The sequence below is a fragment of the Lepidochelys kempii genome, chromosome 10, assembly GCF_965140285.1.
Source record: "Lepidochelys kempii isolate rLepKem1 chromosome 10, rLepKem1.hap1, whole genome shotgun sequence".
Lineage (NCBI taxonomy): Eukaryota > Metazoa > Chordata > Testudines > Cheloniidae > Lepidochelys > Lepidochelys kempii.
Window position 1 is genome coordinate 85377050 of NC_136389.1, and position 16248 is coordinate 85393297.

Here is a 16248-nt window from a genome sequence, read left to right on the forward strand (position 1 = left end):
CAGGGAAAAATGAGAGGTGGGTTTGCCATGCATGTCAATGACTACATTTACACTGAAGTCAAGATTAGGGTGACCAGATGTCCTGATTTTATAGGGACAGTCACAATATTTGGGGCTTTGTCTTATACAGGTGCCTATTACTCCCCATCCCCATCTCTATTTTTCACACTGGCTTTTTATTCCTTGTCAAGATAGAAGTGGGAGGCAGACCTGTTGAAAGTCTCTGGGTAAGGATAAAAGGGGTAAAAAACCAAGAGAGATGACATGTTAGGGCAGTGGTTCTCAAACTATTGTACTGGTGACCCCTTTCACATAGCAAGCCTCTGAGTACGACCCCCCCTTATAAATATATAAACAAGTGTTTTTAATTTAACACTATTATAAATGCTGGAGGCAAAGCGGGGTTTGGGGTGGAGGCTGACAGCTCGTGACCACCCCCATGTAATAACCTCGTGACCCCCTGAGGGATCCCGACCCCCAGTTTGAGAACCCCTGTGTTACGGGTTTACTATAGACCACCTAACTAGGAAGAAGAGTAGATGAGGGTTGTGGATTTTTTGTTTTGTTTTTAAAACTAATACAAAATCATCCAAAGCACAGGACTTGGTGGTGATGGGGGACTTGAAATACACAGATATCAGTTGGGAAAATAATACATCAGAGCACAGATTATCCAGCAAGTTCTTGGAAAACATTGGAGACAACTTTTTATTCCAGAACATGGAGAAAACAACTAGAGAAGAGGCTGTTTATAGATTTGATTCTGACATGTAGGGTCACACTGGTTGAGAATTTGAAGATACAAGGTAGCTTGGGTGAAAGTGATCAAGGAATGGTAGGAGAGAAACCAGCAAAATAAAGACAATGGACTTCAAATTAGACTTTAGCAAACTGAGAGATTTGGTAGGCAAGATTCTGTGGGAAGCAAGTCTAAGGGAAAAAAAGAATTGGCAGTTTTTTAAAGAGAGATTATTGAGGGCACAAGAGCAAACTATCCTAAAGCATAGGAGGGATAACAAGTATGGTAAGAGATCGCTATGGCTTAACCAGAAGATCTTCAACAACCTGAACTTATTTAAAAAAAAAAAAAACACACAAAGTGGAAACTCGGTCAAATTATGAAGGATGAATATGAAAAAAGCCCCACAAGTATGTAGGGACAAAATTAGAAACGCCAAAGCACAAAATAAGATTCAACTACCTAGGGACATAAAGGGTAACAAGAAAACATCTTACAATTACATGAGAAGCAAGAGGAAGACTAAGGACATAGCAAGTACATTACTCAATGAGAAGGGAAAGATGGTAGCAGACAATTCAGCAATGGCCAGAGTGTTAAATGCCTGTTTTGCTTCAGTTTTCACCAAGAAGATTTGCAGTTGATTTGGACGACTAACATAGTGAAGATTAATGTAAATAGGGTAGGATCTGAGGCTAAAATAAGGTCAGAACAAGTTAAGAATTATGCAGTGTTGTGCTGTGTTGGTCCCAGGATGTTACTACCTCACTCACGTTATGTCTCTGTCTTTTATTGGATCAACTTTTATTGGTGAAAGAGACAAGTTTTCAGGCTTACACAGAGTTCTTCTTCAGGTCTGGAAAATGTACTTAGTCTTTCCCTGTTGCAGGGAGTTGATGGAGCTTTTCCCCACTGCCAGACCCTTTCTGTGTGGTGGGGGAATGCTCCAGCAGCTCCCCACTAGTGGTGCCTTTCCTTACTGCCAGAGCCTTTCTGGGCAATGGGGAAAGGCTTCAGTAGTGGGGAGGCTGCAGGGCACTACATTGCTGAAAATAGACGCATAGATAGGGGAGGCACTCTTTGGGCATGTAGAGAGCCATGTAGGGTACATACCCTAAGGGTTCAGGCATGTCCTTACTCACCTAAGCAATGCCTCATCTTCTACACTGCTGTTTATATCCGTACTAGGGGCATACAGTGTATGTACTCTACATGCCACCATAAGGAGTGTGTAGTGTAGACATACCCTTAGATACGTGTGCATCAACTCTTTAAATGCCGTTGACTGCTCATTCATATCACTGAGTACTACTTCACTTAGTGCACTGTTAGGTCATTAAACAAGAACTCTGGGTTGCTATCTCTAAATTCTGCAGGAAATTTCCCTTTTAAAAAAATTGTTTCATTTAAAATACAAGAACAAACGTAGTAATTTCACTCATTTGAAAAGATATACAAGGGAAGTTTCATTAGAAGGCAGTAGTGGTAATCTTGATATTTCAGTGTTAAATCAAAAATGAGGTTTTTTGGGCTCTGGAGTTGTCTTTGCAGGATGGACAGTCTGAGAGGTTGTTGCACAAAGTTGAGAGAAATGGATAGTAGTTGATTCCGAAATGGAGTAACTCTCTAATGATTCTCCCTCTTTCCCCCGCCCCCATATTTGTGCAAATTTTATAAGATTTTGGCCATTTCAGTGCGGGTAAGAGTGCCCTCTACAAAGAGGTGTGAAATTCCAATATCTTACAGCACCGTTTTCCACTGAACGTAGCAGTACGTTTCTTCTACAGTTGAAACTGTATTCACAACAGTTTTGCCATTGTGAACTAAATACATTGTTTTTCCTATCCTATTACTGCAGTAGAGGGATGCCTCTCGCTCTGAAGTTGATCATGAAAGTGAGGAACTGGGAACATTGAGTATCAGTAGGTGACTGTGTGTTGTCTTTATGCAGCTCTGCAAAGATTGTGTTATGCCAAGTTAACCATATCTAAACCTTCACAATGATTTTCTGGGTATATGAGCCGCTATTTGCTTTGTAGGTTCATCCATTATAGCAATATGTATATTGCTGTGATTATGGCAGGTCTTACAATGCTACATAATTCTGTTGAGCTAAATTAAACTGCTCAGTAGGAAGGCATGTTTGTGAATCATTTGGCAGATTCAGATAGGGCAGTCTGGGACCTGGACCAATGAAACACATAAAAATATTGGACTAGTTAAATTCCATCCCCTGAGGATGAGTGACCCCTGCAGGATTGTCCCCTAAAGCTTGTTCTAGATTGTTTGTTCAGGTGATTAGTCTTTTTAGCTCTGCTCTAAAAAAACTAGACATAAAGTAATAGATATCACTGTCAAATTTTCCTACGTTGTTGTAGCAATATTGGTCCCAGGATATTAGAGAGACGACGCATGTGAGGTTATAAGTTGGTCCAATAAAAGATATTACTTCTCACCTACCTTGTGTCTTAAGACATTCAGCTTAAATTTCCCTTGCTTAACTTCTGCCCATAACTGCTTACTACTCTAAATTGTGCCACTCCCTTTTTGTTTTCAAAGACTTGTATACCTTTATAACTTCCTCTTCTCTCTCACTTCGTCCATCAGTCTTCAATTGGCCAAGATATACTAATTTATTTGAATCTTTCCTGGTCAGTCTGTTTAGCCCCTTAATCAATTTTGTTGCTGTTCTCTAACTTACTTATCTATATCTTCCTTCCTTTTGTTGTTGTTGCCTTTTATGGCATCTTTAACTTCTTCCTGATAACTTTTCCAACTTCTTTATATTCTTTTTGGCTCTCTGCCCTTTTCCTCAGTTTTTGTGACATGGGACACACTAACTGCTGGGAATGAGAGATCCTGGTTGGAAAGGTCAAGGAAGGGTGTGCCTACATTGTAATTAAAAACATGCCTGGCCAGTGCCAACTGACTGAGGCTAGCAGGACTCTGGCTAAGGGGCTGTTTAACTGTGTTGTGGGCTCGGGCTGCAGCCCAGGCATTAAGACCCTGCAAGGTGGTAGGGTCTCAGTTTGGACTGCAATCCAAGCCCAGACATCTACACCACAGTTAAATATCCCCTTAGCCCAAGCCCTGCTAGCTCAAGTCAGCTGATATGCGCCAGCCCCTGGTTTTTAATTGCAGTGTAGGCATCCCCGAAGTGGCAGATTTCCTTATGCCTGAACAGAAGTCGTTGAGATGAAGTCCAAGTGTTAGAGGGAAGTTTGGATGAAATGAGATCACTGAACATTTGTGTGTCTTCAATACCAGACTTTGTGAAAAACATGACCACATAATAGGATGGAACAATCCAATAAATGAGAAGAGACTTTTGGAGTTTGAAAGTATGATGAAGACCATAAGCACATTATTTAGTGAGATGGAAGAGAAACATGGAGAAGTGTTGTGTGTGTGTGTGTGTGTGTGTGTGTGTGGATATTTGATTGGGGGTGGAATATGGAAATGCATAGATTCCAAGGCCAGACGGGACTGTTGTGATCATCTAGTTTGACTACCTGGATAACACAGGCGATAGAACTTCCCCAAAATAATTCCTAGAGCAGATCTTTTAGAAAAGCATCCAGAGTTGATTTTGAAAATTGTCAGTGATGGAGAATCTCCCATTTTGAGCTGTAGCTCACGAAAGCTTATGCTCTAAATTTTAGTCTCTAAGGTGCCACAAGTACTCCTTTGCTTTTGATGCGGTCTCATATGGCATTCTTATGAACAAATTAGGGAAATATGGTTTAGATAAAATTACCATAAGGTGGGTGCACAACTGGTTGGAAGACCATACTAAGAGTAGTTATCAATGGTTTACTGTCAGACTGGGACTGTCTATGAAATGGTTCAGTCCTGGTCCGGTACTAGTCAATATTTTTGTTAATATTCCCTCCATGGCTGATGGAGCGGAGAGTATGCTTATAAAATTTGCAGATGTCAAAATGGGAGGGAGTTGCAAACACATCAGAGGAAAGAATTAAAATTCAGAGTGACCTTGATAAATTGGAGAATTGGTCCGCAATCAGATGAAATTCAATAAAGACAAGTTCAAAGTATTGCACTTAAGAATGAAAAATCAAATGCATAAATAAAAATTTGGGAATAACTGGCTAGACAGCAGTCCTGCAGGATTGTAAAAAAGGCAAATATCGTTCTGGGATGTATTAACAAGAGTATTGTATGTAAGAAGTGAGAGGGAATTGTTTCACTCTGTTTGGCACTGATGAGGCCTCAGCTGGAGTTATGTATCCAGTTTTGGGCACCACGCTTTAGGAAAGATGTGAACAAACTGGAGAGAGTCCAAAGGAGAGCAGCAAAAATAAGGTATAGAAAACCTAGCCTGTGAGGAAAAGTTCAAAGAACTTGTCCTATTTAGTTTAAAGAAGAGATGGCAGTGGAGGGAATGTGATAAGTCTTCAAATATGTAAAAGGTTGTAATAAAGAGGACTGTGATTGTTCACCATATCCACTGAAGGTAGGACAAGAAATACTTAGCCTAGTTTTCAACAAGGGAGAGTAAGGTTAGATAGTAGGAAAAACTTTTTAAGTATAAGGATAGTTAAGCAGCAGAATAAGTTACTTAGGTAGGTTGACTTGTTTAGCCTAACCGAAAAAAGGCTAAGGGGAAATATGATTGCTCTCATATATACATCAGAGGGATAAATACCAGGGAGGGAGAGGAGTTATTTAAGTTAAGAACCAATGTGGACACAAGAACAAATGGCTATAAACTGATCATAAACAAGTTTAAGCTCGAAATTAGATGAAGGTTTCTAACCATCAGAAGAGGGAAGTTCTGGAACAGCCTTCCAAGGGGAGCAGTGGGGGCAAAAAACTTAACTGGCTTTAAGACTGAGCTTGATAAGTTTTTATGGAGGGGATGGGGCTTCTTATGATGGCATGTGGCACATCGGCAACTGTCAGTAGCAAAAAATCCCCAACGTCTGGAGATGGGACACTGTATGGGGAGGGCTCTGAGTTATTACAGAGAATTCTTTCCCAGGTATCTGCCTGGTAGACCTTGAGCATGTGGGCAAGATCCAATTAATTGCCATATTTGGTCTTGGGAAGGAATTTTCCCCCACATGGGATTGGCTGAGACCCTGAGGGTTTTTCGCCTTCTCTGCAGCATAGGGCATGGGTCACTTGCAGGTTTAAACTAGTGTAAATGGTGAGTTCTCTGTAACTTGAAGTCCTTAAACCATGATTTGAGGACTTTAGTAACTCAGCCAGAGGTTAGGGGTCTGTTACAGGAGTGGGTGGGTGAGGTTTTGTGGCCTGCAATGTGCAGGAGGTCAGACTCGATGGTCCCTTCTGACCTTAATGTCTATGAGTTGTGGAATCCCCATCTCTGGAAGCTTTTAAAAACAGGTTAGAGAAAAACATTGGACAGGGATGCTTTACGTGAACTTAAAACTGGCTTAGCATATAGTCATGGACTAAGTGAGCCCTCGACGTCCCTTCCCTCCCTAAATTTTTGTGATTCTATCTTGGGTTGTGCTCTGCCTCAGTAGGGACTTCTGTTAGCACAGGAAAGCAGCGGTTCCTTTACTAGACTGGATCTAGATATCTGATAGTAGGACAGGATTGATTGAAAACAAAATAACGCTTTGAAAGCAGTTCAAGGTTTGGGCGAGAAAGTAGAGGTTCTTGGGGCCAAGGAGACTTAGTAGCCTCTAAATATCCAGGAATAATTTCCTGTGTTGTAGTAGTAGTTATTTTATTCAGAGCTGACAGTGTGCTCCGTGTTGTATAAAGATTCCTGTTCATTGGGGAGTCAGGTCTCTTACTTTGGATTAACAGGACGCTCCTTCTGCCCTTCTTCAGTTGTTTTTATTGCTTGGCATTGTGTAACGTACCAGATATTATGTTGTCTTAACATGTATCAATTCCTGTACTGGATGGAATCGGACCCAGTCAAGGGTTTTTGTGTTGTCCCCTATTGGCTGAACATTGCAAAAGAGGTAATAGCCTTAATACTAGTAAGATACTGGATCAGAAATCCTTTGTGATTGCGCATGATTGTGCATGTCCATTTCATTTCAAGTGCACCAGTGTCAGAGAATTTCCCCTTAGTAGTACTTGTCAAGGCAGTGCATGTGTCATCTGCTGTCTCGTACTGCTGCATGATGGTTTCTTCGTACTCCCTGTGGTCAGTAGTCAAAGTGCGTTAGCTTGCTTCTACAAGCGTTATTTCTCAAGGAAATTGTTCTTGTGTATATAGTTGGTACGTGATTTTTAGTAGTTGTATAGTATAGTTAGTGTAGATTTAACGTAGTTTAGTAGATCTTGCAGAGTCCCACTTGTTCTGGATCCTGATGCCCAGTACCTGGGGATACCTCAGTTTCTGGGCCTTAAGCCTTGCACTGGTTGCAGAAAATCTATGCCAGTGAGTGAACCTCATTCTTAGTGTCTAAAGTGCCTTGGCAAGGGTCATCTGAGACAGGTGCTAGATCTGCAGGGACTTCATGCCCCAAACTAGAAAAGATAGGAAGGTGAGGCTTTGTCACCTTCTCATGGAGGCTGTCTTGTGTCCAGCTTTGGAGATTTTCTGCTCAGGGTGAGGACTGATTGCTCAATAAGAAGTGGTCCTTTGAACGTTTGAGTCTCAGCACCACTCTCATTTCCTGGTGCCAAGGAAGAATCATTGGCAGGATGCTTAGAAGGACTCATCTTCCAAAAGATCAAGGTTTCCAACACCATCAACCAGCAAAGAAGCTGAGAAACTGGTCCTCAGAGAGGAGAAACTCCCTGGTGCTGACAGCACCTCAGGTAGGGTGGTTGACTCCAGCTGTTGCTGGAGCACTGTCTCACTTCGTGGTGCCAACCCCTTCAATGCAATAGCAGCCGTATCAAGGGAACCTCTGTGCCAACAACCTTGGAGGCATATGCAGCTGCTTGGAATCTCCTGTGCCTCTCGGTACTGGCCTCTCCAGTGGTTCAGGAGACATCTTGTCTGGTGCTGATAAACCCTTAGACTGACTTATCTTCCAGAAAAGATCAACTATCAGTACCATGATTGGCTTTGCTTCCTCCTGCACCTCTGTGCCTGGTGCTGCCAAGAGACAAGCCTAGTATGCTTTCCTCAGTACTGTCATGTGTATCAGCCTCTGGATAGGAAGTTTCAGAGTAACAGCCGTGTTAGTCTGTATTCGCAAAAAGAAAAGGAGGACTTGTGGCACCTTAGAGACTAACCAATTTATTAGAGCATAAGCTTTCGTGAGGAAGTGTTATTCTCCATCCCAGGATTTTTGCCCTTGGTTTCCAGCAGGAGTTCCTCATTGGTTAAGGAGCATGGATCCTTGCTATGGAAGAGGTTGGTGCCCAGTGCTCTCCCAATGGCCATATTGGAACTCATTGGGGTTTCCTCCCACCATCAGATCCTCCCCTCACCCTACTCCTAATGCCAGGATAGTGCGTGCTATGAGACTTGCAGAGTCACTGCTGGTACCGAACTGGGTACTGAGCACGTGTAAACTGCCCTCCATTGGAACCTCCATTGGAGAAGTTACTGGCGGCTCCACCTTAACCTGCTTTGGCTTCCTCCTCATCCTCCCCAATGAGGCGGTAGTGTCCAGGGGCCTTACCTCTTCAGGATAATGACAAGACATATCAGGACCTGTTGAAGAGGGTGGCCTCCTCTCCAGACATACAAGTGGAGCTGGTTCAGGAGAGCTCACGTCATGTGGTGGATATTTTGGTTTCAACAGGGCCCTCCTGCATTGCTGTCCCCATAAACAAGGCCATTCCAGGAGTGCTTTGTGGCAAACACCATCTTCTCTATCAACAGTGGTCAAAAGGATTGAACGGAGGTACCTTGGCTCCTGACTGGGGTAAGAGCACTTTTACACACACCCCACCACTACCAGAGTCTTGGTGGTTTGGCAGTGAATGAGAAGGAGCATGACTGGCAGCCTGCTTCTAACCCAAAGTTGAGAGGCAAAGAAACTCATCTGCAGCAGTGGATTCCATATCCTGAACCAGCAAGCCGTGCTGGGAAGATAAGATTTCTCCCTCTGGTACAATGTTCTCAAAATGGCAGACAGGTTATCAGAATGCCAGAAAAGAGTTTCAGGCAGTAGTGGATGAGGGAAAGCTGGTGGCTAGGACCCCTGCCTCATCCAGAGCAGCCTGGAGAGAGAGAGACTGCAACTGTGGCCATGGCATCTGCTGTCACAATATGTAAGTGTTCATGGGTCCAGTCATCAGGTCTTCCTGGATAGTCTGTTGGACCAGCTGTGGATCTCTCCTTTGAGGGTCTAGCCCTTTTTCCCCCAGGAGACTGATGATAAACTCTGCAGTCTCAAGGGGTACTTTGAAGTCTTTGAAGATTTATGCTCCACTCCCTAAAAAGAAGCAATTCCATCCTCAGTCATTTTACTGTTACCAACTCTTTTTGCCTACGTAACTTGACCAGTCTTGGTGGGATTGGGAGAGTCATAGGAAGAGACACCCCTCTCCCCCCCCATCATTTTTCATCTACTTTGAGAGTCATCCAGACAGCCTGAGAATGCCATGCAGTCTGACTGCCTTGTTTGAGGACAGCTTACCAGTTTACCTTATATCCTAGCCCTGTTTTTTCTAACAAGTTATCCCACTTCCTAAGTGTTTGGACCCATACTACCACAGGTTGGTGGGGGTGGGGTGGGAGGGGTGGTTCTCCACATATACCTATTTGCAGCTCATCACAACAGAAAGTGTCACTAATTTTGTTCAAGATCAGGCCACGGTCCCGGGTCCCTGATGGATGCTTTCCTGTTGCCTGGAAAGACAAACTTACCCTCCAGTTCCATTCATTCCCAGAGTAGTGTTAAAGAACATGCTCTCATGTTCCTCAGCACTGGCATGGCCTTGTCAGTATTGGTTTTCCACTCTGCTGAGCCTTGCAACCAGCGCTCCATTAACACCAGAGCCACACTGGATCTCACATGACCACGGTAGTCTCCTTCATCTCAGCCTAGTTGTCCTTAATGTTACAGCCTGCATGTTCCATGATTAATGCCTCAGTGTTTAAGGGATATCAGAATTTACTCACAAATAGCAGTAAACCTTCTAGGTATGTTTACTTGCTAAGTGAAAATGGTTCTTCTTGTGATTTCAGCAAAAAAAAATGGTTCTCCCGTCTGGGCACCTATACAGCATGTTCTGGACTGTGTTATACATGGTCTTTCCATCAGGGTTCACCTGGCAGCTATCTCCGCTTTCCGTCCTGCACTTGATGATCACTCACTTTTCTCCAATCCCCCATCACCCAGGTTTTTGAAGGATCTGTTCAGGTTATATCCCCAAGTAGAGAGTCCTATTCCTCCTCAAGACTCAAATCTTAACTATGATATGGGGTCCACCCTTTGAACCGCTGGCCACCTGTTGCTTCATCTTTCAATGGAGGCAGCCTTTTTGGTGGCAGTTGCCTCTATGAGGTGATCAGGAGAATTGAGAGCCCTAGTATCTGACCGGCCATATACAGTCTTTTGGATGAGGGCGTAAGTACCTTGCCCTCACAAGATTTCTCATCACAGTGGTTTCTCACGTCTCCATCAATCCGTGGTATACTTACCAACTTCCTTTCCTAAGCCTCTGATTCATAAGGATGAGGAGAGACTTAACACTCAGGATGTCAGGAGAGTGTTAGCTTTTTACTTGGACAGGACTAAATCGTTTAGGTCATTCTCACAACAGTTCGTGATAGTCACGGATAGGATCCAGTCTCCTCTCAAAGAATCTCGTTACAGATTTCCTCCTGCGTATGTTTGTTACAGCGTTGCCATTGTAACTACACTAGCAGCGCCCTCAATGAGATCACAAGCATCTTCTGTAGCATTTCTAGCTCAATTACCTGTACAGGACTTTTTTAGAGCTGCAACTTGGTCATCAGTATATTCTTTTGCATTTCACTGTGCCATCTCTCAACAGGCTAGAGACCATGCCAAATTTGGACGTGTCCTTCGGTCATTATTTAGGTAGACTCCAGTCCCACCTCCAGGTTGAACTGCTTTTAAATCCCCTGAAGTGGAATGGATGTGTGCAATCAATTGTAGAAAAACTGTGACTAACTTGTCCTGTAACTGTTGTTCTTTGAGATGTGCTGTGCGTGTCCATTCCACGACCCACCCTCCTTCCCCTCTATGCTGGAGTCTGTCTGGTAAGAGGAAACTAAGCAGGGTCGGGGAAAGCTCTGCCCTTTATACCATTGTGCAGCACTATGAGGAAGCGAAGGGCTATGCATTGCTCTGATGGGTAGTGCTAAAGCAGAGGTGGGCAAACTACGGCCCGTGGGCCACATCTGGCTTGCAGGCCCATCCTGCCTGGCCCTTGAGCTCCAGCCGGGGAGGCTAGCCCTCAGCCCCTCCCCTGCAGTCTGAGCACGCCGCACTGCACCGCCAGCTCTCTGGCCTGCCGCTCTTGCTGGGCAGTCCGGTGGCGTGGTTGGTTCTGACATGGTAAGGGGACAGGGAGCGGGGGGTGGGGTTGGATTGGTTGGCGGTTCCGGAAGGGCAGTCCGGGAGCAGGGGGGGTTGAATGGGTTAGGGGTTCTGGGGGAGGGGGGCCTGTCAGGGGTCGGGGGTGTGGATAGGGATTGGGGCAGTTGGGACAGGGAGAAGGGAGGGTGGATGGGGGGCAGTTAGCGGCGGGGGTCACAGGAGCAGGGGGGTTGGATGGGTCAGGGATTCTGAAGAGGGCAGTCAGGGTGAGAAGTGGGAGGGGGCAGATAGGGGCCAGGCAGCCAAGCTGTTTGGGGAGGCACAGCCTTCCCTACCCGGTCCTCCATATAGTTTTGCAATCCCGATGTGGCCCTTGGGCCAAAAAGTTTACCCACCCCTGTGCTAAAAGAAAAATCTCATCTGACACACTGGGTGTGCACACCTTGAGTGGAATGGACTGGACATGTGCAACACATCTTGGAGAATAACATTACAGAACAGAAAGAAAAGGAGTACTTGTGGCACCTTAGAGACTAACCAATTTATTTGAGCATGAGCTTTCGTGAGCTACAGCTCACTTCATCGGATGCATACCATGGAAACTGCAGCAGACTTTATATACACACAGAGAATATGAAACAATACCTCCTCCCACCCCACTGTCCTGCTGGTAATAGCTTATCTAAAGTGATCATCAAGTTGGGCCATTTCCAGCACAAATCCAGGTTTTCTCACCCTCCACCCCCCCACACAAATTCACTCTCCTGCTGGTGATAGCCCATCCAAAGTGACAACTCTCTACACAATGTGCATGATAATCAAGTTGGGCCATTTCCTGCACAAATCCAGGTTCTCTCACCCCCCTCCCAAAAACCACACACACAAACTCACTCTCCTGCTGGTAATAGCTCATCCAAACTGACCACTCTTCAAGTTTAAATCCAAGTTAAACCAGAACATCTGGGGGGGGCGGGGGGTAGGAAAAAACAAGAGGAAACAGGCTACCTTGCATAATGACTTAGCCACTCCCAGTCTCTATTTAAGCCTAAATTAATAGTATCCAATTTGCAAATGAATTCCAATTCAGCAGTTTCTCGCTGGAGTCTGGATTTGAAGTTTTTTTGTTTTAAGATAGCGACCTTCATGTCTGTGATTGCATGACCAGAGAGATTGAAGTGTTCTCCGACTGGTTTATGAATGTTATAATTCTTGACATCTGATTTGTGTCCATTTATTCTTTTACGTAGAGACTGTCCAGTTTGACCAATGTATATGGCAGAGGGGCATTGCTGGCACATGATGGCATATATCACATTGGTGGATGTGCAGGTGAACGAGCCTCTGATAGTGTGGCTGATGTTATTAGGCCCTGTGATGGTGTCCCCTGAATAGATATGTGGGCACAATTGGCAACGGGCTTTGTTGCAAGGATAAGTTCCTGGGTTAGTGGTTCTGTTGTGTGGTATGTGGTTGTTGGTGAGTATTTGCTTCAGGTTGGGGGGCTGTCTGTAGGCAAGGACTGGCCTGTCTCCCAAGATTTGTGAGAGTGTTGGGTCATCCTTTAGGATAGGTTGTAGATCCTTAATAATGCGTTGGAGGGGTTTTAGTTGGGGGCTGAAGGTGACGGCTAGCGGTGTTCTGTTATTTTCTTTGTTAGGCCTGTCCTGTAGTAGGTGACTTCTGGGAACTCTTCTGGCTCTATCAATCTGTTTCTTCACTTCTGCAGGTGGGTATTGTAGTTGTAAGAAAGCTTGACAGAGATCTTGTAGGTGTTTGTCTCTGTCTGAGGGGTTGGAGCACATGCGGTTGTATCGCAGAGCTTGGCTGTAGACGATGGATCGTGTGGTGTGGTCAGGGTGAAAGCTGGAGGCATGCAGGTAGGAATAGCGGTCAGTAGGTTTCCGGTATAGGGTGGTGTTTATGTGACCATTGTTTATTAGCACTGTAGTGTCCAGGAAGTGGATCTCTTGTGTGGACTGGACCAGGCTGAGGTTGGTGGTGGGATGGAAATTGTTGACATCATGGTGGAATTCCTCAAGGGCTTCTTTTCCATGGGTCCAGATGATGATGTCATCAATATAGCACAAGTAGAGTAGGGGCTTTAGGGGACGAGAGCTGAGGAAGCGTTGTTCTAAATCAGCCATAAAAATGTTGGCATACTGTGGGGCCATGCGGGTACCCATAGCAGTGCCGCTGATCTGAAGGTATACATTGTCCCCAAATGTGAAGTAGTTATGGGTAAGGACAAAGTCACAAAGTTCAGCTACCAGGTTAGCCGTGACAGTATCAGGGATAGTGTTCTTGACGGCTTGTAGTCCATCTTTGTGTGGAATGTTGGTGTAGAGGGCTTCTACATCCATAGTGGCCAGGATGGTGTTATCAGGAAGATCACCGATGGATTGAAGTTTCCTCAGGAAGTCAGTGGTGTCTTGAAGGTAGCTGGGAGTGTGAGAGAGACAGTGTGTGTGTTCGGGGAGAGTGTGGCATGCTGTCTCTCTAAGTTCAGACAGCAGCCAGAAGCAACCAATCCTGAGCCAGAAACTGGTGCACAGACAGCTGGTGTCCACCTGTCTTCCCAACCCTGACATCAGCCCCCACCTCCCTCCCTGGGTCTGCACAGTGCATCAGGAGTCTCTTCCCCCGCCCCCCTCCTGCCTGCAGCAATCTGTCCTGCCTCCCTGCCACTGTGGTCCTAGTGTCAAGGAGAGCAGGATTCCATGTTAATGTTTTGATTCCATGATTCTTTCAGAGTTCTCCCACAGCCCCAGGAGATCCACCCTCTCCCCTGTAGTCCAGGCACGAGTGCATTTGCTGCTGGGAGCGAGCATGCTCAGCTGGGCAGTAGCTATGTGAACTTTCCAGGCTGAGCAGTTTCAAAACTTTCTGGGGCTTTGAAAGGGGAGGGGGCACGTGCTTGTGTAGCTGGGCGCAGGGCAGCGGAGTTCAAAACGGTGAGCAGAGCAGTCACGGTGGGCATTGTGGGATACCTCCTGGAGGCCAGTTACAGCAGTGTAACAAACAGTGTCTGCACTGATGCTTTGTCAATCTAACTTGGTTTTATTTTGTTGGCAAAGCAGGAGAGTTTTGTCAGCAGGAGCATTGTAGTGTGCATATCTCCACTGTTTTGTCAACAAAAGCTGCCTTTTGCTGACAAAACTGTTGTGTAGACAAGGCCTTAACCATCTTTAATTCTTAAAGCATTGTAACAACTTTTATAGTTATTGAATATAAAAGTCAAATATGAAGAACTCTTAGTAATGAAACAATAATTTTCTTGAATTTCTTATGCTCCATTAGCCTTGCTGCACTCAGTTGTGTATTCTCCAAGATAATTCAGTTTGCAAGAAAGTTTGAATAGCTTTTCTGAATCTAAATGTGACTTAAACATTAATTTAAAAAAAAAAACTAAACTTTTATTTGAGAAGAGACTTGCCTTTCAGGGGATTATCTTGTCATTCCACTCATGAAAGCCATGTCATAAGGGCTCCATTTGTTCTGCAACACAGTGAGATCAGATTCTATGGTAGCAACCCCTTATGCTGTGACAGCCTTAAATTATTCAATTGCCATCAAATATGTATAGTTTCTGGTACTTCCCCATCCCTAGCAAGCTATGTCTCGTAGTTGAAAATTCTAAATAATATAAAATTAGTTGGTAGTCATTTTTCAACAATGTTTTTTTCTCAGTTTATTTCCTTCAGGTTTCTTTATCCAGGGAAACTTTTGTGGCTGTGCTCTCTAACTCTTTTAAATGTCAAGCTGTCCTTTCTCAGAAAGGTATTTAGACCTGTATAGAGGGCAGCCAGCTGTTGTGTAAGTTTAAGATTTGTAAAGCTTTCTGCACTTGTTCAAAATAGTGCTTTATCTTCAGAGTTTTATTTCAAGCTTCTCCTTCCCTCCCACACAGCTCTTCTAATGCACTTCAGTCCTAACCTGCATTCCTGCCCTCTCTTCTTCCACCCTTTTTTCTGTTACAGTGCTGGGCATACCTTGAACACAACACTCCTTTCTACACATTACAAAACCACTACCCACATTTGCATAATTAATCTCTCCTTTTGTTAGAGTGTGGAGGAAGGTGTATGAAGCTATGGTTGTGGCCCAAGTCTCCCACTGGGGAATTCTTTCTGGGATGACAGATTTGTAGGGTAGAAAGACATGAGTTGTGAAGACCTTAGATTCAGAAAAGCTATTCAGTGGAGTGGTCGGTTTGAGATCAGTAACTTACTTATTGGAGAGCAGTCACCGAATCTATTCTCCAAACACCGCACTGGGGTGTCCCAGTTCACTGCAGAAGCAGGATGAACTCGTCCCCATCCCTAGTGAGCTCCAGTGCTCGCCACGTATATTCAGATACAGACCTCTCCTGCAGATCACTAATTCTGCGTCTCTCTTTAAGGAACCCTGTTTCATTTCACTTTGCCAAAGGAAGGTGATGTCATTCAGCCCTTGACTAGTGTGACCCCATCTCTTATTGGGCAGCTTAAAATGGGACCCAGAAGACACAGCACTCCTATCGGTGAGTTTGAATAGAATGGCCTCGATTTGAAATGGAAGCAGACTTGAGTCTTGATACAGGACTTGATTAAAGCCTTAAACCTAATTTAGGAGCTGGCATTGGGCTGGCCCTGTGCTGTGAGCAGGGCATGTTCACCTGTCACAGTTTCCCCCTTTATATGTAGTCTCTACTGTACCACAGGTGGGTGTGCCTGTCTTGTGTCTTCTTGCCGTGAATTCTATATGCATGGTGCTGTCAGTCATAGGCTCCTGACAGTAGGACTCAGAAGGCCCTCCTAGTCCAAATCCTTGCCTTTTGCTAAGGCAAGATCATTTCCTGTATATACCATGTTTTGCCTCATCAGGCAGCATCCCTTGTGATGTCCAACTTAGCAGTTGACTTCTATAGTGGTGTCTATAGTGGATGATGGAACTAGTTGGCCTTTGGCTAAGGCTGTTGTCACTACTACAGAACTGAATCCCTGAGACATTCTTAAGGGCAGCCTGATAGGAATGTGCACTGCTATGCTATTTGCCACTGAAGCATATAATTGCACCACTCCTAGGCACCCACAGGGAGCTGAACCCAAT

General features: G+C 44.7%; 1 protein-coding gene across 13 annotated transcripts in view; it reads left to right on the top strand.

Moving 5' to 3' along the window:
* TP53BP1 (tumor protein p53 binding protein 1) overlaps positions 1–16248 on the top strand; it is an 84320-nt gene that overhangs the window by 26187 nt on the left and 41885 nt on the right. For all 13 annotated transcript variants that reach the window (XR_012154135.2, XR_012154134.2, XR_012154136.2 and 10 more), the window contains one exon: positions 15560–15679. Coding sequence is in view for 9 of the 13 variants with exons in the window: in XM_073304644.2 (XP_073160745.1) it covers positions 15560–15679 (120 nt within the window). In the remaining 4 variants the exon portion in view is untranslated. The remainder of the gene's footprint in view (positions 1–15559; positions 15680–16248) is intronic.